The sequence below is a fragment of the Chiroxiphia lanceolata genome, chromosome 2, assembly GCF_009829145.1.
Source record: "Chiroxiphia lanceolata isolate bChiLan1 chromosome 2, bChiLan1.pri, whole genome shotgun sequence".
Classification (NCBI taxonomy): domain Eukaryota; kingdom Metazoa; phylum Chordata; class Aves; order Passeriformes; family Pipridae; genus Chiroxiphia; species Chiroxiphia lanceolata.
The window spans coordinates 76,705,854-76,729,941 of NC_045638.1; the positions used below are offsets into that span (position 1 = coordinate 76,705,854).

Genomic DNA, 24,088 nt, shown 5'->3' on the forward strand with positions numbered 1-24,088 from the left:
CAAAGTGAATGAGAAATCAGTCCCGTGATTTATTCAAGTTTTAGACAAAAAAAGTTTCAGGTGCTGACACCAAAACATCCCCTCATCCCTGCCGCACGATGTGCCAGAATACACAACTGTGAGGAGTTAATTTGTGTTTTACAGCAGGTTATCGCCTTCAGTATTAAGAACAAGACTGGTTACCAGGAGACAAAGCCATCATCAACCAACAGCCATTCTTTAAGTTTTCAACAGTTAGATGTAGAATCACAGAATCATCATAGAATGGTTTGGGTTGGAAAGGGCCTTAAAGATATCTCGTTCCAACAGCCATGTCATAGGCAGGGACACCTTCCACTAGACCAAGCTGCTCAAAGCCCCATCCAACCTATTCTTAAGATATATGTCTGTTAAAGAGTCAGTCACATTAAGTCAACTAATATCTTCAACTGTAACCTTTAATAGTGGCTTAGAAAACCCTCTAAGTTAACATTGGACATTTTGGTTTTCCAATAAACGTTTGATATCAACCTTCATAGATTTGACTAGTCTACCATCCCTGAAGAATTCGAAGAATAGCCATCCCTTGGCTTCCTCAACAAAACTCAGCTCTGTAGTCAGGCCGAAGGCACAGAAAAACAAATACAAGAGAAAAATGCCAAGCTGAAAGGTGGAGTATGGTAAAACAAAGTTCTGAGTTTTCATCATATATTTGTAGTAGAAATTAAAGTTATTTTCTTTAGGCCTGCTTTCTTTACAAAGGTTAGGTCTCTATTACAGCAACCACAGAGAGAGCTCATTTATAAGAAAAAATGAGAGGAAAGACTCAGAGTCACTTAACTTCATGTCAACAGTCCATGTAATAAGATTTCCTTCTAATGAGCTAGGTAGCTCCCATAAAATCCACGTCCTTTAAGAAAGTTCATGTCTATACTTAGTTGCCTCCAGGACTGAACCCATTTATTTAAAAACAAGGTTTTGAGTACCGTATTGTGTGATGTGCTTAAGTTTTGGGGGGGGGGGGAGTGAGGAGGGAAGGTATTAAGTGCATCTGAATTACGTGTTTCTGCCTTAGGTTCAATGACAGATTTGCAAATCAAAGGAAAAACTCCAGATGGGATAGTGTTGTGAGCATATAGTTGCAACCACTTTCTCCACTAAAGTTCTGCTTTGGCTGTGGTTTGCATAAAGGTTAATAAAAATGTATCTACTAAAAGCATGACACTACAGCACACAAACACTACATCTATGATTCACTAAAATATACTTATCAGCTATTACTAATCAAACAAATACACACTAGTTTTGACTAGAAGAAAGTTAGCCTTTGTGGGTACCTTCAGTTTTCTACTACTCATCCATCTCAGGCTTACACTAGTTGAAATCTTCCATTTGCAACATGAGAGGCATAAAAAGTAACACAAGCTCTTTATAAAAGGCACCTCTTGCTTGCAGAAGTCCTATAATAAAAGTACACTAGTGATTAGGTAAGACAAGTTTTCTGCTAGCTACTATGCACTTCAGTGTGTGCAAAATTGAGACACTGGCAGCTATAAAACAAAACATAGTATATCATGAAAAAGAACTCCCATGAAAGTACAGCATGAGCCATGTGTTTGACTACGGCACAGTGGCATTAACTTCTAGTTTGTTTTAGTGTCCAGTTCCAAAACTCCTCTCCAGTCAATCTCTTCTCTTGTTCTTGTTTGTTGTTTTTGTTGTTGTTGTTTGGTTGGTTGGTTTGTGGTTTTTTCCCCCCTCTTGCCCTTGCAGCACAGAAAACAGTTTGTGTGGTCATGTATGGTAGGATTTCAGATCCTGAGGTGAGGTTTAAAAACAGAAATATTATAGAAATTAAGGCATTCCTCAGAGACTCACACTCTGCTCTTTCCAATTTCAATACAAGCTCCTTCTTCCTCTGTATTACAAGTTGTTGTATAGACCCACATATATTCATAGTTGCATTTCAACAGTATATGAACATTTATTCAAGTAAAACAAAGAAAGAACTGCACAATAAGATGCTGACGTGCACAGGCCAAATGAACAGCCAGTTCCCTTGCCAAGGATGATGTACGAAAAAACCGATTAAGCAACCGATCTCTATCAGCAATAATGGGGCTCAGCACAGGTTCTGGAGAGCTCTCTTCCATGAGGAAGGGGATGAAGAAAGGGGTTTCTACAATTGTTAGGATCCTTGCAAAACATGGAGAAATTTAGAGTCAAAAAGTAAGAGTACTGCTGCTACAGTCACAGTGCTTCTATTCTCCACAGCATATGCTGATCTGTCTGAGGAAAGAAAGCACGAGGCGGCAAGAAGCAGAGAACACGGAGTATGTTGTTTCACACCCTAAAGGTGTGAAGGGAAGTACATAAGTGGTTCTCAACAAGGGGTTCTCAATGTTTGCCCTTGACTAGCCATCTAATGTTTTCATTGTGACAGGAACAGCACGAGCGATGGCTATTAGAATTTACATCTCTCTCCAGTGACATTATGATGTCACATTTTCATGAAGTCTGTCTTTTTATTTCAGGGTGACTGGCTCTAGACAGCCTTCTCCATGATAAACTGGCAGAAGCAAAATTGAGCAAAGGTTTCCAAAGTTGCCTAGTTTTTCTGTGAAGCTCTTTCCTGCGTTATCTGTTCACCTAAATAACAAGATGTATGTATAATGCAACATGAAATACCTCTTGAAGGAGAGATTAATTACTGTGCAACAGTTTTGAAACTAATAAAATAGAAGGTGCTTATTCCCTCCCCCAGTAATTTCAGAACCTTAGTATTTTCAGAGTCAGTAACAAAGACAAATACTTTGGGTAAAATGAAAACTTCAGCTACATACTCAGTGCTAGTTACTGGACTTAAAATTGGGAGGGAGGCAAGTAAACCCCCAAAACCAACCAAAAATACCCCAACATCAAATCCAGTAGTTTAAAAGAATGAAAAAAAGTCACTGAATCTACTTACACATCATTTTCTTTCCTGTGTGTCCTCTCATTTCAGGTCCTACGGATAGTAAAGATTCTTACACAACTATTTTTCCTGAAGGACATACTCAGCTCAGAAAAGAGCGGATTACAGGAGTATTTCCCTTCTGAGAATTCTGATTACAGTTTGAGAAATCAAACTAGTTATGGCTGATAAAGTGTCCAAATAGGTGAGTAAGCAAGTGAGGAGCTTATTTACCTTGACTGTCTTTGGTTTATGTGCATAACTTACAGTGTATACACAAGGTCAACCAAGAAGTAATGTACCAATCACCATTTCTGCCATAGGCTATCACCTCCTTTAAAACACAAGAAATTGTTTTCATTCTACGCCTTTGCAGACTTGACAACTGAAATCCACCTTATCTCCTCATTTAGACATGAAAGCAAGTCACCGTGGCAACTAAGGAAGACGTAAGAATAGTTTTTAACAGCAGCTTTCCTCACTTTGCTTCTCTTGCTGTTTGCTGATTTGATTTTCATTTTATCTGATATGACTCCAGTAACAGATCTTATGCTTAAATTCTGCTAGTGCTTACAGATTCTTTTGCAGTAGATCAAGAGAGGGTGTCAAGTTTCTAGAGTTTACTGAAGAAAATCTAAATGTCTGCTACAGTTGGCTCTCCAAGTTGTTATTATTTCAGTTGCTAAAGATAAATTAAAGTCAAAGTGGAATTGTCACTGACAGACTCCACAAAACCCCTTTACAAAAAAAAGCACTGAAAGATAAAGTATTTAACTGAGAAACAGTTTTAATATTTCATAAGTAATATTTCAGATTTCAGGAATAATTAATATCAGAGCAAGCCAAGAAAGAAAAGAAACCTAAACCAGCTCTTTTCATTTGGACATCACCTTGAATTAGAGCTATGAGCACAATAGTCTAAATTCAAAGATTTAGAGTTATTCCAAATACTAGACTGTCTGTTTAATAAAAGCTTCTCCTTTTCCAATCAACTTGGATGGGAATGTTGATCTTCTAGAGCGTAGGAAGGTTCTGCAGAGGTATCTAGACAGGCTGAATCAATGAGCTGATGCCAACTGTATAACGTTCAACAAGACCAAGTACTGGGTCCTGTGCTTGGGTCACAACAATTCCAGGCAGTGCTACAGGCTGCAGGAAGAGTGGTTGGAAAGCTGCCTGATGGAAAAGGATCTGGGGGTTTTGGCTGACAGTAGCTGAACCTGAGTCTGCAGTGTGCCCAGGTGGCCAAGAAGGCCAATGGCATCCTGGCCTGTATTAGCAATAGTGTGGCCAGCAGGACCAGGGCAGTGATCGTCCTCCTGTACTCGGCACTGGTTAGGCCACACCTTGAATCCTGTGTTCAGTTTTGGGCACCTCACTACAGGAAGGACATTGAGGCACTGGAGCATGTTCAAAGGAGGGCAACAAAGCTGGTGAAGGGTCTGGAGTACGAGTCCTGTGAGGAGTGTCTGAGGGAGCTGGAGTTGTTTAGCCTGGAGAAAAAGAGGCTCTGGGGAGACCTCATCACTCTCTACAGTTGTGTGAAAGGAGGTTGTAGCCAGGTGGAAGTCATTCTCTTCTCCCAAGTAACAAGTGACAGGACAATAGGAAATGGCTTCATGTTGCAACAGGTAATGTTTAGACTGAAAATTATGAAAAATTTCTTCACCAAAAGAATTGTCAAGCATTGGAACAGGTTGCCCAGGATAGTGGTGGAATCACCATTCCTGGAGGTACTTAAAGGACACGTAGATGTGGCACTCAAAGGACATGGCTTAGTGGTGGACTTGACAGTGCTGGGTTAATGGTTGGATTGCATGATCTTAAAAGTCTTTTCCAACCTTTTGAGAGACTGAAATTGGTTAATGGCTTAAACATTGTAGCAAATTCTGCAAAGAAGCAACTGCTCACCCAAAGCCCACACCTACTAAAATTTGGACTATGATAAGATAAATGATTGAGATAAGATAAAGGTGGTACTATTGTCCAGTTATCCCAGGAGAAGAATATATCCACAAGTGTGAGAGACTGGAATGCTGATGGCTCAGACAACCAAGATGCAAGCTGATTATGTTCGAAGCAACCGCCCAGATGCTACAGGCATGCACACTCGACACCTCAGGTTACAAGCTGTGTGTTGAACAAGGTAAGGAAAGAGGCAAGTCCTGCAAGGCAGGGTAGTGTTTCTTTGTCCTTACACAAATGACTTAGCTATGATAACTCCCCTCTGAGGAACTACTGCAACAATTCACATGTAGCCTGAAGATATTCATCTCTGCTGACAGGCCATAATGGGCCACAATGGACTCAACTGAATTATTACTCAATGCACTGATGTAACATTAGGCAGCTCTAACATCTTAGAAGGTGTCGAAAACTCAGAAAACATCCAGTGATCCAGTATTACATCATCCAGTGAAAAACTCCCTGTCCTAGTAGAGGTACCAGGGATGTTCCTACCTATCCTAAGCATAATAAATACATGGGACTTCCCTACCACCAGAGGCTTCCTCCCTAACCACACTTGGGTTTCTTCCCTCGCTATGTTGGGCTTCTTCCATCACCACACGGGGCTTTTTCCCTCACCAATGTGGGCTTCCCTTGAGAGATCCAGACTGCAACCATCACTTCAACAAAACTGTGACTCTCACCCCTGAGAAGAGGATCAATGGGATGCTGTCAGAATCCATGGAGTGGTCATATTTTTTTTTTTTACTTAATCTGTCTCTCTGCCACTCTCTTTCTCTACCATGCCTCTCTCTTTTTCCTATTTCTTTCTATCTCTACCTCACATTTAATGTTAAATAAAAATCCATACTATTGACTTTGGCATATGGTCTCGTTTGCACCTTAATTTGGGCAGAGGGATTTCTAATAATTTTGAAGAATCTGATCATAACACACTTAGGATTCTAAACAAAAGGAACAGGTTGTTCAGAGAGGCTGCAGAATCTCCATCCTTGGAGATGCTCAAAATGTGACAGGATGCAGCCTCAAGTAACTTGATATAGCTGACCTTGCTTTGAACAATGCGATAGGATTTGATTTCCAGAGGTGTCTTTCAACCTCACTAAACATAGAATGGTAGAACACTAAACAAGTCTTCTTAAATTGAAAGGTTGGGGGGAGGGGGAAGAAAAAGACAATTCACTAATATTAAACACAAAACAGACTGTCAAAAGAGAAACAGGAGATGTCAAGCTGATTCTAAAAAGTCATGTCAAAGGTCCAACAGATGAGTAGTAGGCACAGCAAAAGTAGCATGCAAATTACACTAATGAGTAATTACATTATTCACAACAACATACATTACATGAGTAATCACTGTATTCACAATTGCAGTGTTTTGTTTAGAAGACCAGCTCCAGTAAAAACCAGAGACTACAGTGTGTGTCTCCAGTTGACAAACTTAACTCAGAGCTGAGTGGCAAGTCTGCCTATAGGTAAGAGCTTTCTCTTACAACAAGCTGGATTTGAAAGACACTGTTCAAAGTCCTCCTTGGGTGTCCAGGCAAATACATGCTACATGAAGTTGCTTCAGGGAAAGTACTGCCACTACTTAGAAAGTGAAGTTGAGGTTATTTTAACTTCACATATAAAAGCCCTGTTCCTCTCTACATCCATTTTATGGCATTTTCCATGTTGCAATCAACAAGATGACTTGCAGTTTGAGCAGACTTAACTAAGCTCACTGGTTTCAAATGTAGAGATAATCTCTGCCATCAGCATCAACTAGTCCAGTGTCTGCTCCATGTTGTGCAACAAGGAAAACACTGTGCCACTGAGCAGCCTTTGCCATCAGCACACAACACCCAGCCCTGCGTTTGATCTTCACAAACAGTTAAGAACACTTTAAGCTCTCAGGTGGCTGCTGCTAGCGGTAATGGACAAACATCAGGGGACACAATATATATTAACTTGTTTATTTTCCAGCTGATTTCCAAGCTGGGAGACTTAATATCCTTGCCTCACATGTATACATCCCTGCAGCTCCGCCCTTCACTGCCTTATTCTTCATCACACAAACCTGCAACCACAGGCTGCAACACATATAACAAAAATCACTATCCCCAGTATGACCCCAGCTTACTTTTTAATCTCTGTTTTTCTTCTATACTGACAAATTATGAGGAGAGTACTCTTATCAGTTCATGTCAAAGGATTAACATAAAATAGGAAAATCCAGATGCTTGTAAGTAAACAGAAATAGGTTCCCTATTTCAACAGTATTTTCCTATTTTAGGTGCTTTGTATTCTCCCCCTTCCCCATTCCTTAATCCAACTTCCTGTTCAGCATTTGGAATACTGGACTTTCCACAACAAAATCCTGGACTATGCTATTTAGATAAGCAATTTTTTTCAAAATATCTGCTTTTACCACTTAAGAGAATCCAACAGCATCAAGACTTCTCAAATCTTTTAGGATTCACTGACTTCAGAAATACCATAAAGAGAAGCAGGAGGCAGTTTCTTCAAGACAGCCTCAGGAACCCACATATCCAAAACAGCACACTTTCTCCAACATGGAAAAATCACCAAGGGGGCAGGACAGACAAAGGTGAGCAGAACAGGTAGTTTAACAGGAGGAGAGACAGCAGTTTAGAAGTTGGCAGCAGCTCAGCATCTCCATCAGGAGGGATCAAAATTATTTTATGCTCAGGAAATCCCAGATCACTATGGGAGCAAGCTGTAACACCCTCTGTGACCCCAGCCAGAGGCTCTCACTCCACTCACAGGATGGTAGAGTCCACTTTATGCAGGACTCATGACCCAAATCCCTTACGGCACCAATTTGTGACCTTGGGTCAGGCTGCTGAATAAGTCTGTACAGAGAAAGAAAGGTAAAAATTATAGAGACAGGACTGCTGAGATGGAAATAATTAGCAGGATCCCAGAAGGAAGGCTCCAGAATGAGACAATATAAAATTATAAAGGGAAAAAGCACCACAGGGATGTTATCCAGGTTAGTTGTGAACTGTCAGCTCACTGGACCCATACCAATGGAGCCGGTGGAAGACTTGGGACCACCCAAGACATGGGCCACTTGCAAGGCCAATTCTTTCCCTCCTGGCTGGTGCCTATCAGGGTGGTAAGCACACTAATGTTTAGCTCGTTCAATCTTATCTGTCTTTAGTGGATGTTAGCAAACAAATATTTGCTTTATACTTTTGGCCTGTATATGTCCTGCTTACAGCATCCTTTTGCAGCTGGCTCAGGATACCTGAGGAAGCTGACCCAAACACTCCACAGAAATGCTTAAGCCAAATCTGGCTTGGCAGCAAAGTCATTATAGATGATTAGCCTAGAAGTAATGATGCTAATATCCATAGTGTATAAGACTCTCTGCTGTAAACAGTGTAAAAAGGGAGAAAAATATAGTGACAGATGCTCTCTATACAGAAGCATATGTTTTAGCTCTCTTGAAAAGGTTTCTCTCATCCAGACAGATTATGATTTCTTTGGTTTATACACAAATTAGGCTCTTGATCTGTATTAATTTTGAGAAGTGCTCAGCTCTCTCCATTGACTACAGAACAAAGACAACATGGGCTTTCTGCACCTATAGCTGTTGTCTCTCAAGTCCTTCGCTCTACCCCTGGTTTATGGAGAAACAACAGCAAGTCATATGTAGGAGCAAGTAATTGACATTTCTCCCCCAAACTAAGCATGATCAGCTTCAAAAACACTTGCACCTCTTCACCAAGCATCTCCCCTTCTCTGCTTTCACAAATAACACTCCAAAAATCCCGACAGTAGACAAAAATGGGAAAGCAAAAGCCCATAATTTTTCAAGCACTGTTCTACATTACTATTTCCCCTATTTCCCCCTGACATATTTGATACATCACTGCTCCAATCCCACAAGACAGTTGACACATTCTTTTCTTCTATAAAAAACTGGAAAGGAAAATTTAAATTAAAATAGCTTTAATTAAATAGCAAGATCTAGGTGAACAGAAAGCAATCTTGTATGAACTAGTTTACACCTTCTGTAATACTTGTAACAGTAAAAACACTTAACTCACTGCAGCATTAAAGTAATCAGAATAATTTAACACTTCTGAAAAAATACAGAACAGTTACCTCAGGAAGTGCTTCATAGTGATGGTTTGGTTTGTGTTGCTAGAGCTGTAATCTATTGATCACTGATGACCTCTTCTTTGAAGGGGATATTGGTGCTGTAGAAATAGAATTGAGGCTTATTTACTAATAGAAAAAAAAAGTGATATTTCAGTTGTCTAAATGGCTCTTGAAACAAACATCTATGGAAATACATGGGAAAGATGTTAAAAAACTCTCATGTCAATAAAAACAAAATGAAAAATCATAATTTGTTCACACTTCAGCCTGTGCACATACTTTGACCAGACTATACTACCCATGTCTCTTTTCAGAGAAGTAAAAAACTTGAATGAGAATACAGAAAAAGGTGAGAAAGCTTGAAGAAACATCCAGACAATTTCAAACGCTTCTTGTGTTCTTCAAATACCTGTTTGGTTCACAGCAGTTTCCAAGTGGCAGTTTCAAGAAACACTCGGTTCACTCTGCTGTCAAAAGTCCTCTGTTTGCCAGAATTTCCAACAGCACTTGGAGACCTTGGGTAAAAGTAGAATGTAAGCAAAGAGATACTACTGATCCTGATTTAATTCACTACAAGAGATATTGAGTAATCAATTTTCCTGGTGACCAACTATATTAAATGATACATATGAGATCTTAAAATAGAGTTGATCAGGTTGCCCATTGGTTCTGAGATTTGGTGTCCTACAGCTAATATTCATTATGATTACCAGTTAGTCCCAGTAGAGGAGAACTGGAAGAAATAATGAAGAAACATTATAAATATAATGCTGCCTGTGTACTGCAGACTCTCCCTGGTCACCACTTCTTTACTTCATGTTTCTGAAATGAAGTATTCACTTACAAGTGATATTTGACTAAAAGATGCAGACTTCTCAGATTACTGTACTTGATGTCCTGTAAAAGGTAATAAAACATTTTTAATTTCTTTACTTGCCAGAAAACAGGTACTGCTATATGTGTCTGCTGTTGGGACAGCTTAATCCAAGACTTAAAGGGAACAAGACCACACTTTCAAGCTCTGTACTAGTACAAACCACACACAAAAACCTCAGTAAAAGCTGCAAAGAAATCATTTAAGAGCCTGTTTTCCATTAGCACTGCATGCAGCATGCTGAAAAGTATTGGAAGCCTTAAGAAATTTGACCTCTTTTGTCACAAAGTTATAAATCTAGAGAACTTCAAATCTATTTTCTTCTCCAGGACCTATCAGCACTGATGGGATAAAAATCTTCTTGCCCTACCTTGTTCTCATACATTTTCCCCTTTGTAACTTGTAAGTTTCACATTCTGTTATTGCTTGCTGACAGGAACAGAACAAGCATTTAAGTTCAGAAAAATGCAGCTATCTTGTTGGATTACATCATGTACAGCTTGCTAAAAATATATAATCCCTGAACTGTGAAAGCTTCATTCATTTATATTGGTTTTGACTGGCTGAATCATGTTGCTGTCCCCTGAATACAGCTGTAATTGGTGCTGGCTGCAGTGACACCTGCTTGCAAGGGTAGAGAGTTGCTAACATCAAACTCCAGTTCATTAATGAACACAGTAGGCAGGCTCCTAACACTTCCTGATAGATCTTTTGATAGGTCTTCTATTGCAGAAAGCACAGGGAGTGCAGGAGATAGGCAAAAACTGGAGGGGATGTAACCTGCTCCCCTTCCTCAGTCTAATAATTTGCTGTTTAAAAGATACAGTTTGTGAAAAATTCTCACAGCTCAGTCTCAGTGTTTTAGCATCAACTTGAACAAAGGAAGCTCCAACACAAAATTTGACCCATAAGGGCATCAGTATAAAGGACATGCCAGAATTGCCACGAGTTGTCAGATCAACCCCCTCTAAAAGTGTGAGCTGGCCCCAGCCTCCGAGGTCAGCTCCCTCTTGATTCTGATCAAGGTACTTGCTGAAAATTATGCTGCTTTACTACTGCTTTAAAGGGAAAAGAAGTTCAACTTGCTTGAACTCCAGAACCAGTTCTTCCAAGTGTGGCATGGAGCCTCCAGATACTCTCCCTGCAAGAACAGTTACCAGCTACAGCCAATTATAAATTCATTTTGAATGCTCATTAAAAATTAGACTGTTTCAAAAACTGTATTTTAAGTCAATGTAGCTGTTTAATTACCTGGGTAGTCTCATCTCCTCGGATGGTAAGATTGATGGAGACATAGACAACAGGTTAGCAAAGGCATATAGTGCTTTTGGAAGACTCCATAAAAGAGTCTGGTGAAATAAACACTTGAAGAAAAGTACCAAGATCAGTGTTTACAGAGCCATTGTGCTGTCTACTCTTTTATATGGTTCTGAATCATGGGTCATCTACCGCCACCACCTGCATCTCTTAGAATGCTTCCATCAATGCTGTCTCCGTACAATCCTAAACATCCACTGATCAGACTATGTGACCAATACATCTGTTCTAGAACAAGCAGCAGTCATAAGTATTGAGGCCATGTTGCTGAGAACACAGCAGGACATGTCTCCAGGATGAAGGACCATCGCCTCCCTAAGATCTTGCTTTATGGGGAACTTGCCACTGGCTGCTGCAAGAGAGGAGCCCCAAAGAGAAGATACAAGGACTCCCTGAAACAACATCTCAGCCTTGGCCATATTGATCAACATAACTGGTCTGCTCTGGCCTCCAGTCGGGAGGCCTGGAGACACAACAACTATAACGCTGCTGATGCTTTTGAGAAAGCACGCAGGATCACTCTTGAGAAGAAAAGACAAAGCAGAAAGAATCGTGTCTTGCAGAATATACCACCTAAGGAGTCTTTCTGCTGTGCCTTTTGCAACCGGATGTGTCTAACTCGCATTGGCCTTTTTAGCCACCAGCTCGCTTGTGACAAACGTGGGTAGAGCCCTTCCCAAATCTTCGTTTGCGAAGCCCAGCCATGAGTGAATGAAAAGCTGTCCATACACCCTTGTCTTCTTCCCAGAAAGCCAAACTCAAAAGAAGGTCACTGGTTGCAAAGAAAGAGCAAAAAACTAAGTGACAAAACAAGCATGACAAATGGTTAAAAGTGCCAATTTTGGATCTCTTTAAAAGCACATCTTCAGAATTACAAGAATAATTTTTGTTGCTCTCTCCCTTTTAATTAAAATGTGTGTGGGAAGTCATGAGAAAGAAACTTTACAGCTGAAGTCCTGATGCCACAGAAATCAATACCAAAGCCTTTCAATTTGGAGAGGAACAGTTCACTCTGCATGTTCAACAGCCAGTTCCCTATAGCACAGGTCCAGATAATAACCAGGTCCATAGAAAGGCCATGGCCTCAAAAGCAGTTTCCACTGGGGCTCAACACAATCAAATTCCACCTGACTGTTAACAAGAAGGCTTCAAGACCTAGAGACAAGACTTTCAGCTCAGGCAGATGCACAGAGAATCTATGCTGCTGTCTTGGTTCATAAGGTAAAAAGTTTACCTTTTATGTGTGGTAGACAGGCTTTCTAAATGCTGTAATCTGCTAAGCAGAGATAAAAAATCAGTGCTGTGTTCTGCGATTCTTGCAACAATTCACTTTTGTGGACACGCACACACACATGTGGCACTAAGCTATCTGTATCCAGGCTAGACTGGGAAGCCAAATCAGAAGTTGAGAATTTACAGTCATCTTCAAACAAGTAGGACTGGAGGGCAGGATTCCCTATTTCCATATATCTCCATAAGTGATTCTCTAGGGGAATTCAGCAAAGATTTTCTGTGAAGAAAACAGTGTTTAAACTCTTTAGAAAGATTGTTACCACAATTCACAGCTGATTAAGTTCAACTATTCATAAACCCATAGAGCCACAAGACCAAATTTCCGCCAGTCTCTTTATCTCAAAATGTAACAGATTTCTCGTAAGTGAAACTTTACTTCCAGCATCTCAGTGAACAGGAAGAGCAGCTATAGCTTAGGATAACATGTTCAATCAACACTTCAGAGTTTACCCAAAAAGTCAATTGTATTAGATGCACTTAGAAAAAAGACAACAGAAAACAAACAAACCGTCCCCTCCTCCCTCCCCCGCCCCTCCATTTTTGGTCAGAGAGAAGGACTTGACTCCCAGCCTCCTTCATGCACTTCTCAAATATCACTTTTGTCAAACTCTCAGTGGGACACCCAGAGCCAGCAGGTGCCCCGTAGGGAGCAACCTATTGTAAACAGCATGCACTCACCACCCAGAGCCCAAATTTGCACTTTTATATGGTTTTACTTGTGTGAACTTTAGCTATGTTTTTCTAGAGCTTAAGAAAATGTTCCAGCTTCATGCTATGCACACATTTTCTCACTAAAGTTCCTACAAGATACTTTTCTTATCCTTTTGTAGTCAGATTTTCAGCCTTTTCTGATTTTAAGTCATGCAGCTGAAGTAAGTCTAAAGACAAGTAGGTCTGACTTTGTCAGCTATCTTCCACTAACTCTCTAGAAGTAGCTTGCACTAACAATACAGATCCACTACAGAAAACCTCCTGACTCAATGTTTGAAGTCTGCTCTTCAGCATGAACAGAGTGATCCATGTTGTAAGGCTCTAGATTGAGAATGATGGAGCAAGGACACAGTTTGGATGCCCCGTACGCTCAAGTTCTTGGCTTGCAGGATTTTATCCTGTACCACACCACTTCTACAAAGCAGTTTCCTTCTCCCTCCAACACCACACCCACATATCAATTCATTGTCAATTGTTTCATCCAGTTTATTTTAAACAAGACAGCAGTTTTCCCTCCTAAAACTAACCACAGCTTTTCTTGGAAGAGAAGCAGTACTACTGTAATCACATAGAACTACAAAACTACTGCAAACTCTGCCTCAAAATACAACTGAAGCTGTCCTTAAATAAACATCAACTATTGGAATTTCTTGTGACTCTATGATCTTTTTGGTAGTACAGTAAAACATGCATCAATCTGAAAGGTTAACAGTTGCTGGAAGCTCAAAGAAATGAAGAGTAAGCCTTAAAAGTCACCACTTTATTTGAAGCTCAGAGTTTGCTTTGTTTGTCTTCAAGAAAGCTGAAGAGAAAAGTTGTGTTATTTAATATAAATCACCATATTTTCAGAGTAAAATATAAACCCAAGGTAGTTTCCTTCACAATATTTGTTTTGCAAGCTGGCATATTGCAAACACTTAGAAGGGTTATATTCCAATTATAAAGAAAGAGTATCTGTGCTGAAGAGAAAAATTGTTGGAACCATTAATATGAGTAGGCTGAATATAGAACTTTGTTTACATGGATCCTTAGATTACCAAAAAACCCCAAAGCCCAGTAATTTATTTTTAAGTTTAGTTGTTACAGTTTCAAAGTATGGTTTTCTGAATGCCACCATCATGATGTTGATTTCAGGCTGCAACTTTTCTTTCCAACAGTATCCTGGGTCACCACCTATCCCTCATTTACCTCAAAAACCTGCATGTATTAATCTGTGAGGGACAATAGGCTTGAGCCTTATGTCAGCAAAAGAGTTTTGCCTCTGTATATTCCTCTTTTTTTTTTTTTTCTGAAGGGAATGTTAGTGCTTCTGTATCTTAAACACCAATCTGCAATAACTAGAATTAGAAAGGGGAAGAATAGCTGACACACATTATGAAATGTCCCTTGAGGTCCTGCAGGACAGCAAGCTGGCAGCAAGCCAGCAGTATGCAAAGACATACAACAGCACTCTGGGCTGCATGAACACAAACACAGCCAGTAAGTAGATTGAAGGAAGAGATTATCTTCCTCTGCTCAGCACTCTGGGCCATATTTAGACACTGTCTGGTTTGAGGCTCCAGCAATACACAAAAGACACCAATAAATTGAAGAGAGTTAAGCAGAGGCCACTGAGATGGCAGGGGAGGTAGGGGGGAGATGGGCTTGTTCAGCCCCAGGCAGAGACAGCTCTGGAGGGACGTAACAGCACCTCCAGTGCTACAGGGACATCATTGAGAAGCCTTAGATGGATTCTTCATAGCAGTGCAGGGCAGGAAGGTGAAAAACAACAGGCAGAAACTTAAACAGGAGAGGTTTGGCCTGGATACAAGGCAAAAATTTTTCCTGAATAGGACAGTCAGACAGTGGCACAGGTTTTCCAGTGAGACTGTACAGTCTCTGTTCTTTGAGGTTTCAAGTCCCAGCTGAATGAAGGCCTGAGAAGCCTGACCGCAGAGCTGACCCTGATGTGGGCAGGAGGTTGGACTGGAGATACTCTAATGTCTCTTTCAGCCTTTGATTCTCTGCTTTCCCCATGGTCACTTTTATGGTCACCCAGATAACCTGAGTTATACCCAAGTACTCATAGTACTATAGTGCTATAGAGATACAACAAGATATGGTGCCCAAGTCCCTGCTCTTTTATCAGTTTAAGACCTACCAACTTCTCACTAAATTCCTATACACTTTTTAGTGTTTCCCAAGAAACAAGTTTAGCTTTAGGATGGAACAAAATCATTCGCTCTATCTTATCTCTCCCCTCCACTCCCACTCAGAAGCCTCCATCATACAATTCGACCATAAACAAATCATTATAAGGGTTGTACAACTCAAAAATGAGAGTCTCTAAGAGTCCTGCCAGTATCAATGTAGCACACAAACCCCCCAGATACAAATAAATCCCCAACAACTCTAGGACTCCAGTTTGGCAAGCCATTCTAATTCTCAGCAAGTATTGTTTATCAGGCTACCCATGGAATAGATATATACCTATCTGCATCTTCCAGCCTGCATTCATGCCCAAAGGTGGCATAGAAGTCCCTTCAAGTGTATTAAAAACCTAGTAAAACCAGAGGAACTTCAACCATCTCAATTGCAGCATAGTCATTTATAGGTCTTTGAATGCTATAAAAGCAAGAACACCGCTCAGACATCTCCAACTCAGAATGCATCCTGGGAAATGGCTCTATTGCTGAAAAAGCTCCCAAGAACAGATTGCCTCAAATGGCAGTTCCATGGAGTGCAAACGCACTTTGTTTTGGCTCAGAAGCTGCTTTGCCTGACACCAGTGGATGCAGCCACTGCTAGGACTCACCTCAAAGATCAACAGTGGATGCCTGTTTTGTGTGAGCTTAGTTTCTCATCTCAGTACAGAAGGATATTTTCATTTCCATGTGCCCATGATGAGGCTGTATTCAACGTAAAACACTCTTTAGAAGAAAGTCTTGGAACAAAATGTCACACTTGATTGATGATGTTAATAAGCAAGACTTCAGTCACACTGTCACAGGTAATAAAATCTTTTCCCCCCCTTATCTCCATCACTGGTTGACATTTTTCATTTCAGTATTTCACTAGGAGAGTGAAGGAAAGGCTAGATGTGAAGTAAAATTTAACTGAATTTTAGTCCTGTGAGCATGAGCACATACAACACAATTAAGCAATAAAAAGAGCCTTGAATAAAAGCTTAAAAGCAGAGTTGGGGGGTGGGAGAGCACAAAACTCCCACTTTCTTTCAAGCTACAGAACAATGCTTTGAAAGTCTAATTTTGTAGTTCTACCTTAGCACCATTACTGCCTCTTTAAAATGGTAAATAGCATCCTTGATACACAACAACGAAGGATCAAGAGGGTTTTGCAATACCTGTAAGAGGCAGTCACGTAGGATTGTATCTGGCTTCAAGAAAATTCACTTATCAAGTCTCACATGGCAAGTTACCTCTAACACCACCCAATTCTACACAATGCAATTCCTCCACAGATTTTTGTTCAGTGATAACCTACAGTTTAATGAAGATAACATCAAACCAGAATTCAGAGTTGTAGAAGCATCTCCACCTTTTATTATTGATCTCTGCCCCTTAAAAGAGAAGGCTATGGCTCTCTACCTGACTGTTCAAAGCAAACTATATCCCAGAAATTCAACAAAGGAGATGTTCGTGCATACAGACACGCTTTGCATGCAGAACTGTGGTAATAGTTTTACCAATTTCTATTAGCTCTGCTCTATTACAATGTTGAAAGATGTGGAGGACAAAACTACATGAAGTCACTTCAGGTTACCAGTGAAGACTTTGCTGGGTACATTCTATTTCTAATAATAAATACGAAGTTAGAAAACACAGGAAGCTTTCCACACCCCAGAGAACTGTAAACTTCTAGAAATGTTGTCAGATGCCTAAATTCAACAGAATTAAAGTATCCAAGTGTCGTCTCCGTCTACAGTGTTTCCACCCTTAACAAGCTCACCTTACATATTGAGGAAAGTGTATTTTACATGGAAGAGAACAGAGTAGATGACATATCAGCTAAAAATGAAGTGTCATACTTGATAACAGCCTTCAACCCACAGCAACTTCCTCCGCCCCCCTCCTTCATATATTATAAAATGGTATAATTTTTAGCCACCTCTCATGAACTTTCATTTGGCTGCTGAGTTCACCTAGGAGAACAGCAGCATCATCTGGGTGGCCCATACATGTCTACATGGTTTGCAGTGCAAAGTTTCTGTCCCACTTGCTCTGCTTCCAGACACACTGTACAACAGCTTGAATTGCAAGGAAGACTGTTCTAAATAAAACATCACACTTCATAGCAACATTCCGTCAAGTTTAGAATAAATCCTACAAGGCTAGATGCATAAAATCCAAATATGCTGCCTGGTTAGCTCCTAGACTAATTACTGCAGAAGCTTCATGGAAAAAAACCAAAATTACTATTTTCAAAAGTGAATGACTGATGCGCATTTGCCTTCCCTTCTTGGTTTCCACCTCATTGCCTGAAGATGAGTGGAGAGTACAAGTTAAAAGGCAAAGAGGATGTATTCCCTTGCCACCAAAATTAACTGAAGTCTAGATTTGCTTTAGAGCCCTACCAATTCCTAACAAACAGTAGTTTGTGGGGAAGGAACATCTTTCTATCAATGGGTCACATGCAGATCTGCAAAGCCAATGGAATCACACCAGAGATGCTTGCTCTATCCTTTTCCCTACCTTTCCATCTACCATTACATATGCTTGGACCAAGCAGAGTGAACTCAGCCATCAGATTAATACAAGCTCACACCAAGCATCAGCCTGAAAGCATGCAAAACTAAGGACTTGGAGATTTAGTTTGCTAACTGACACCCCTCCCCACCCAAAAAAAAAAAAAAAAGAAGTTAAGACAAGGACACCAGAGGTGTAAGGCCAAACTCAGCTTTCAAGCTCAGCTTTCAAGCTAAAGGAGCATAAAGCAATTCATTTATCCAGGAACCTGGTGAAGATCAGACACAGTTCATACTGATCTAACAAAAAATTACTCCATGTGGTGCCATTTTCTCAACATTGCTCCAAATTACGTTGGCATGGGAATGACAACTTTTCCACAGAGCTCTGAGAGACAGTCATGCAAGAGTAGGGCAAGTAGGATACATGAGTTTCTGCATTTCCTTCTGCGGTTTTACAGATAAACTGTTCCCTAACACAGGATTCAAGACTGATGATTTCCCATGCAGTAAGCCAGTTAGATGATGTCACAAAGCATCACATTTGTGAAACCAAGGGCATCCTACAGCAAGTGTTATGCACCAGCTGTTAGCTGCCTGGAGTCCTGCAGTCTGCAGAGGGACCACAATAAATGAGCAACATACTTAATCAGTGGACAGAAAGACCTAAAATCCCACTGCAGTTTTTTTGCAAACTTCATGGCCTACTATTTCTTCTCCTGCTTGCTGCTCAGTGAGATGTTCTGCATCCCAGGAGGAAGGAAATCAGGACAACTCCAGGTACATGACCTTGCTGGAATCTCTGGTTATGCATTTTCTGCCCAGAAGGACATATGCAGGGCAGATTGTTCTGGTTTTTCCAATGCCTGGGGTGAGGAGAAGGGGAAGAAATAATCTATTTTATCACGGAAAACAGAAAATTTTTCTTAAGTTTCTCCAATATATACTGCAGACTCCATGTCCTGGTTGAAACAGATTTAAGCCCTTCTTTAAGGAAAAGTTTTGAATGGCAACATGGTAAAATAAACCCCACATCGCTTTAGGGTATCTTCCCAAATCTGTTATCCAGATAGGCCTATGTACCAGCAGCTACCAGTTGACTCTTCAACTTGAAAGACTCACAGGTAACTTACCAAATTTTAGTTTCTATTAACAAGGGTTGCGAACAACTGTAAAAGTGCATTAAGACTCACTTCACCCTACTGTAGCTTAAGATAACTCCAAGTAGCATCAAAATCAAGCGCTGCTTCTATAGGCAGTGGAGAAAGAAAGCTATGATAGAGTTTGGTGACAGGGAGATTCATAGAAAGGAGGGATACAGCAACACAACCACCACTAACATGACTAAGTAAGAAAAAAAGGTGATGAAGATCCGCAAAAGGTAAAGGTGGAAAGAATGGTCTGAAGGTCAATGAAGTTATACCAGCTAGTGAGCAAGACCTATGAAGCACACTTTGAAGCATGGTACAGGAACCATTTTTATGTGGTAATTGCACAAAATGTACTTTCTCAACAAGTAGGGAAAAGGTGAGTGACAAAGGAAGTACAAGGTGCTCTGGTGCTCTCCTTCCCTCTGCCACTTCCTGCTTGGTCCTACAAAATGTTTACTTTCTTTTAGGTGCCCAGTCTCAAACAGAAAAGAATACTGGCAAAGATTTGATAGCAGCAAACTGGAAAGGCAGGAGAAGACAACGTGGAAATAAAAAAGAAAGAAGAGATATGAAGACCATTGGAAACTCTTCCTGTAACAACATCACCCAGGGGAAGAACAACAAAGCAGAGCCAGGAGAAATACAAACTAGGACAGGATGATTGACAGGACTGCCATAACGGGTTTATTCTTAACAAAATGCAACAAAAAGTCTTCTTCCTTCAGTGTCTCTTCTTAGAAAAGTGAGTATACTTTTTTTTTTATAGTCCTACCATTTACCCCATAAGTGTAAAGAGATAGAAAAACTTCTGAAAGAAAATAAATAACAAGTTTCCAGAATACTTGCAGCAGATATAATAGTTCATTAACGTGAATTGATCTTATCCTTGAGGCAGTAACTTGTATGATATAGCACATGTTGGTCAGGACAAATGAGGTTCAAAGAAGAACGTGACTGTCTCAGATTCTTGGAGATAACGTTGTAGCCTGCAGGAAAGAGCTGGGAGTAGATTGCGTGGCCTTGTCTTAATTTGCACTCTGGTATGTCCTGTTTTCCATATCGTCTTCTGGGAGCACCACCATTCTTTTCCTTTTCCTACTCTTCTCCCTTCTTCACATGGTTCAGGAAGAACTCCTCTTTTCCTCCTTCAGCCCATCTGTTCTCCTCAGGCTGCTTTAACACTGACAGCATGAAGGCCTAGCAAGCCCAAAATTAACAAACTCCACATTGATCTTAGTGTTTCAGAGGCACAACCTGTTTGATGGCACACATCCAAGTCAACGTTGATATGGATATGGCTTTGTGAAATCACAGTGGGAGAAGGAATAAGAGACTTGCTCTTATAACTGCCTACCAGAGCTATGGAGGAGGACTACCGTTTCCATGACCACAGGACAGTGTTGTACTAAGGGGTCCAATTCATATCACCTGCACACCCACATGACTGTGCAAGTATTATGAGTGTAGTAAAAAATGGTGTTGCTACACCATGGACAAATCTCAATACCAAAGTCATCCTGGAAGACAATGAAAGGTAGGGATTTATCTTTATTTTTCAAATATATAAGATGACTAAAAAGAGAAAGAAGACTATAAAAACAGTGGAAAACTTCTGTTCATTATCAGTGCAATCTTTAATTGGCCACAGAAGCACTTGCTCAATATGCTGACCCCAACAGTGTTATGATTTTGGAGTCCTAGGAAACTTATTGGTTCACTTGTGGCAGACATAGACATACAATATGGGCACACATGGCAGATGGTGTACATATGCTAAGGAATAACTCTTGTGTTTGTGAAACTGATAGCGGACTGCACACAGTCCTAAACAAGCCTTCTTTACAGAAGCTGCCTTTCCTTCTTATGCACCATCAGAAGACATCAATGACTGAATTAGCAGGATGACACAAAATGCTGTGGAGACAGGACTTGGTATAAATAATATTTTTCGGTTTGGTCCTGCCCTTTAATCTCTCTATCTCAGTATCTTTCCCCAGAAAAGCAAAATACAGAACTACTGCTGAAGGTACAGCTACATCAGTGCAGACCACAGACCAACAGAAGTGCCTCTGCCAAGGAAAAAAGTCCTGCCAAGCACTTGAAATTGAAACCATATAGGCTGGAGAAAGGCTGCTTGTTTTTAAACAAAACACCCTATACAGATGCTGGAGTAGCTCCAATTTGGTCCCTGGGACTAAATGCTGGGTTGCAGTTGATGTGCTCCCAAAATAGTTTCTCCTATTTATTCTCAGGTGCTCCAAGAAGCCAACAGAGCGAGGTGAAGAACAAAAAGGCAGGGACAACCGGACTGAAAATGCCTGTGAAGTAATTCTAGGTACAATATCACCAGAGAGGGGAGATCTCACAGGTACACAGTTTCCTATAGATATAGTCATGAGGACCACAGTATATTGCACCTCCTAAATCTGCTCTAACAATTTGCAATTTCACATGCTTACACTGTCAATTATTTTCAATTCCAGTCTTTGCACCTCCTGTATTTCTCCTATTCCCCAGGCTTCTTTTTATGTTTGTGACTGTATCCGTCTGAAGCAAGATGGAGTGCTCAGCCTGAGGATCTGCAGACAGATTAGGACACGTAAAAAACACCATGCCCAATTGATTAGTTTCACTCACACTCCTATGTAGTAAGTACTACACCTACTGTAATGCTAGAAACTATCTTTTTGAAGGGCCTCTCAGCTGTAACAGAAAGCTGAGAAGTGTTTGCTCACATTTTTCAGGGAAATAGGACACAGCACCCCAGAACAAACTGCCAGAAATGTTTCAAGCTAAAAAAACTGGTGTGGGGCTCTTCACCGGTTTTATGCTAAAGTGGATGAGAACTGCTCACTCGATTACAGCTGAGAGGTACTTTAAAGAAACCAGTGTCTTTCACACAGGACTCAGTAATTGAATGGGAATGCTCCCAAAGTGGAAGTCCTGGTTTAGTTTCAATGGGAGAGTTCGGGTCTCTTGTAGTGAGACTGCCCCGAGACCTTAACCACCACAAGGCAACTGGAGAAGGTTTTCAGGGAATGTGTCAGATACTCAAGCTGGATGTGAGCCAAATCACTAGTGTAAACATATTCATAGTTTGTCTCAAGGCAAAGTCAAACAGGTCAGTTTGCCACCAAAATGCTTGCTTTGCCTTGAAAAGGAGTGCTCATGCAGTCCGACATACCATAAGAAGTGATTTGGGAAGCTGCTCCCGCAGCCTCTGCTGTCAGACTTCTCTTTCCACTGCCTGGCAGGAACAAGCAGCATTTCCACCTCCGGCTCAGGCTTGGCAAATCCCATAGTATAGCATTGCTCAATACTCGAGCTCATATCATGTTAGATGGATGCTGAGGATGTTAAGCCTGAACCACAGCCACAGTCCTGCGCTAACATAAACATTATCCACATGTCTTTACATCAGGCTCATTTTTCATTTTATTTTTCTCTACTTTATCCTTCTTTCCTGCTTGGATTCTCACCACCTGGCTTCCTTCTCAGTATTCCAGTAAACCTTACTCTCGAGTTTACTCTTCGCACCTCCTTCCCAAAGCTTGCATTGAATGAGAGTAACATATTTCACACAGTCCTTTGCCCTGCATTACCACCAAAGGATTTCAAAGAAATGGCAAATAAAAGAAGTTTTCCAATCAAGAAGGCTGAGCAGATGTTCATTTAAAAAAAAAAAAAAAAGTAGTCTCATGAGCCAGAGGACATTAAATCCAACAAGATTTGATCTCCAGGCAACCCAAGCTTGTTCTTCTTGCAATTTTTCTGCTAAGACTTCAAATGACCCCTTGGGAAAAATAAAGCTCACCTGACTCTGTATAGTTCTTATGCTCTAACTGTATAACTGAACAGATTTTTTTTAAAATTGGTTTATAGCTGATCACAGATTAACTGCAAGTATAAGTTCTCTGCTTAGCTGAAGGGGCTGTAATTCCTTGGCAAGAGCAACAGAAAGATGTTTGATCAAAGGAAATTCTTGGGTTCACACGCGTCAGTGCAGCTAATATGATGCTGTCCCATGGTTAATAAAGCCCTGTCTCAAGAGCTGAGCAGGCAAAGGATTCGTAGGCACTTTGTTATGTGCTCAGCTGTAGCAGGTTTTTACACTAGCAGAACATGTTTTACTGTATTATCAGTGAACCAGCAGGAAAGTTAACAAATTCATTCTGTTGCACAGTTTTTTCCATTGTTTGGTGCTTTCCCAGGATTATTTTCTGTTCATTTTCTGTTTAGAGTGACACATACAGCATCTGATGCTGTCACATGATTTCACTCCTGAAAATCATAGGCTTCCTGTCTCTGAGCTTCTATTAGCCTTGATAAGTCAATTGCTAGAGCAACGTAGTTTTGCATTTGTTTTAGTTGAAATGATTGCTTAAAATGACATGCAAATTATGAGAATTGAACAAGTCAAAAGATATTTCTAGACTCCACTGGTTTGGCAGTGCGGTAGCCCACATTTTTTAAGACAGTCAGAGAAAAGCAGGGTCTCTTAAGAATCAGCAAGTCTCATCTGAACTTGCACTTTGCTAAACAGACATAAGTATGCAACACCTACCAAATCATAATACACAAGGAGTCTTTTGCTGTTCTGTTCTTAGGGAGACAAGATGTTTTTATCACAAGCATACTCAATTGATTCAACAACTCATTGATCTACCAGTACAAAACAACATTCATTAAAAACGCGCAATGAAATGTTTGAAACACAAGGCAATGCGTAAGCTTGCTGTAGTGCATAGGGATGATGCAGGATTTTAGAGATGCTATTTCTTCTATGTCATTTTAGGATACATTACAATAGTGGAGGGGTGGGATGGTGGGGCATGGGGATGCAGAAAAGAAAAGAATGAAAACCTGGATTTATTAAAGCATGCAAGTCACAAAATAAATTTCTTCCAGCTTCAAAAATGGCTCCTTTGTTTCAAATGCCTTTGTCACAAAAAAACCAGCTTGTTGTGATCTGACTGTTGAGTTGACTGAATTGGGACAAAGGTGTTGTTCTTCCCTCTCCAGCGTCGTCCCCCCCCCCCCACCAC

General features: G+C 40.6%; 1 protein-coding gene across 3 annotated transcripts in view; it reads right to left on the reverse strand.

The window, feature by feature from the left end:
- The window catches only part of ELMOD1 (ELMO domain containing 1), a 45,813-nt gene that overhangs the window by 20,425 nt on the left and 1,300 nt on the right, over positions 1-24,088 (reverse strand). For all 3 annotated transcript variants that reach the window (XM_032678755.1, XM_032678754.1, XM_032678756.1), the window contains exons 2-3: positions 9,423-9,528; positions 9,017-9,111 (exon numbers count right to left, since the gene is read on the reverse strand). In XM_032678755.1, the coding sequence (XP_032534646.1) occupies positions 9,017-9,033 (17 nt within the window). In that variant the 5' untranslated portion in view covers positions 9,034-9,111; positions 9,423-9,528. The remainder of the gene's footprint in view (positions 1-9,016; positions 9,112-9,422; positions 9,529-24,088) is intronic.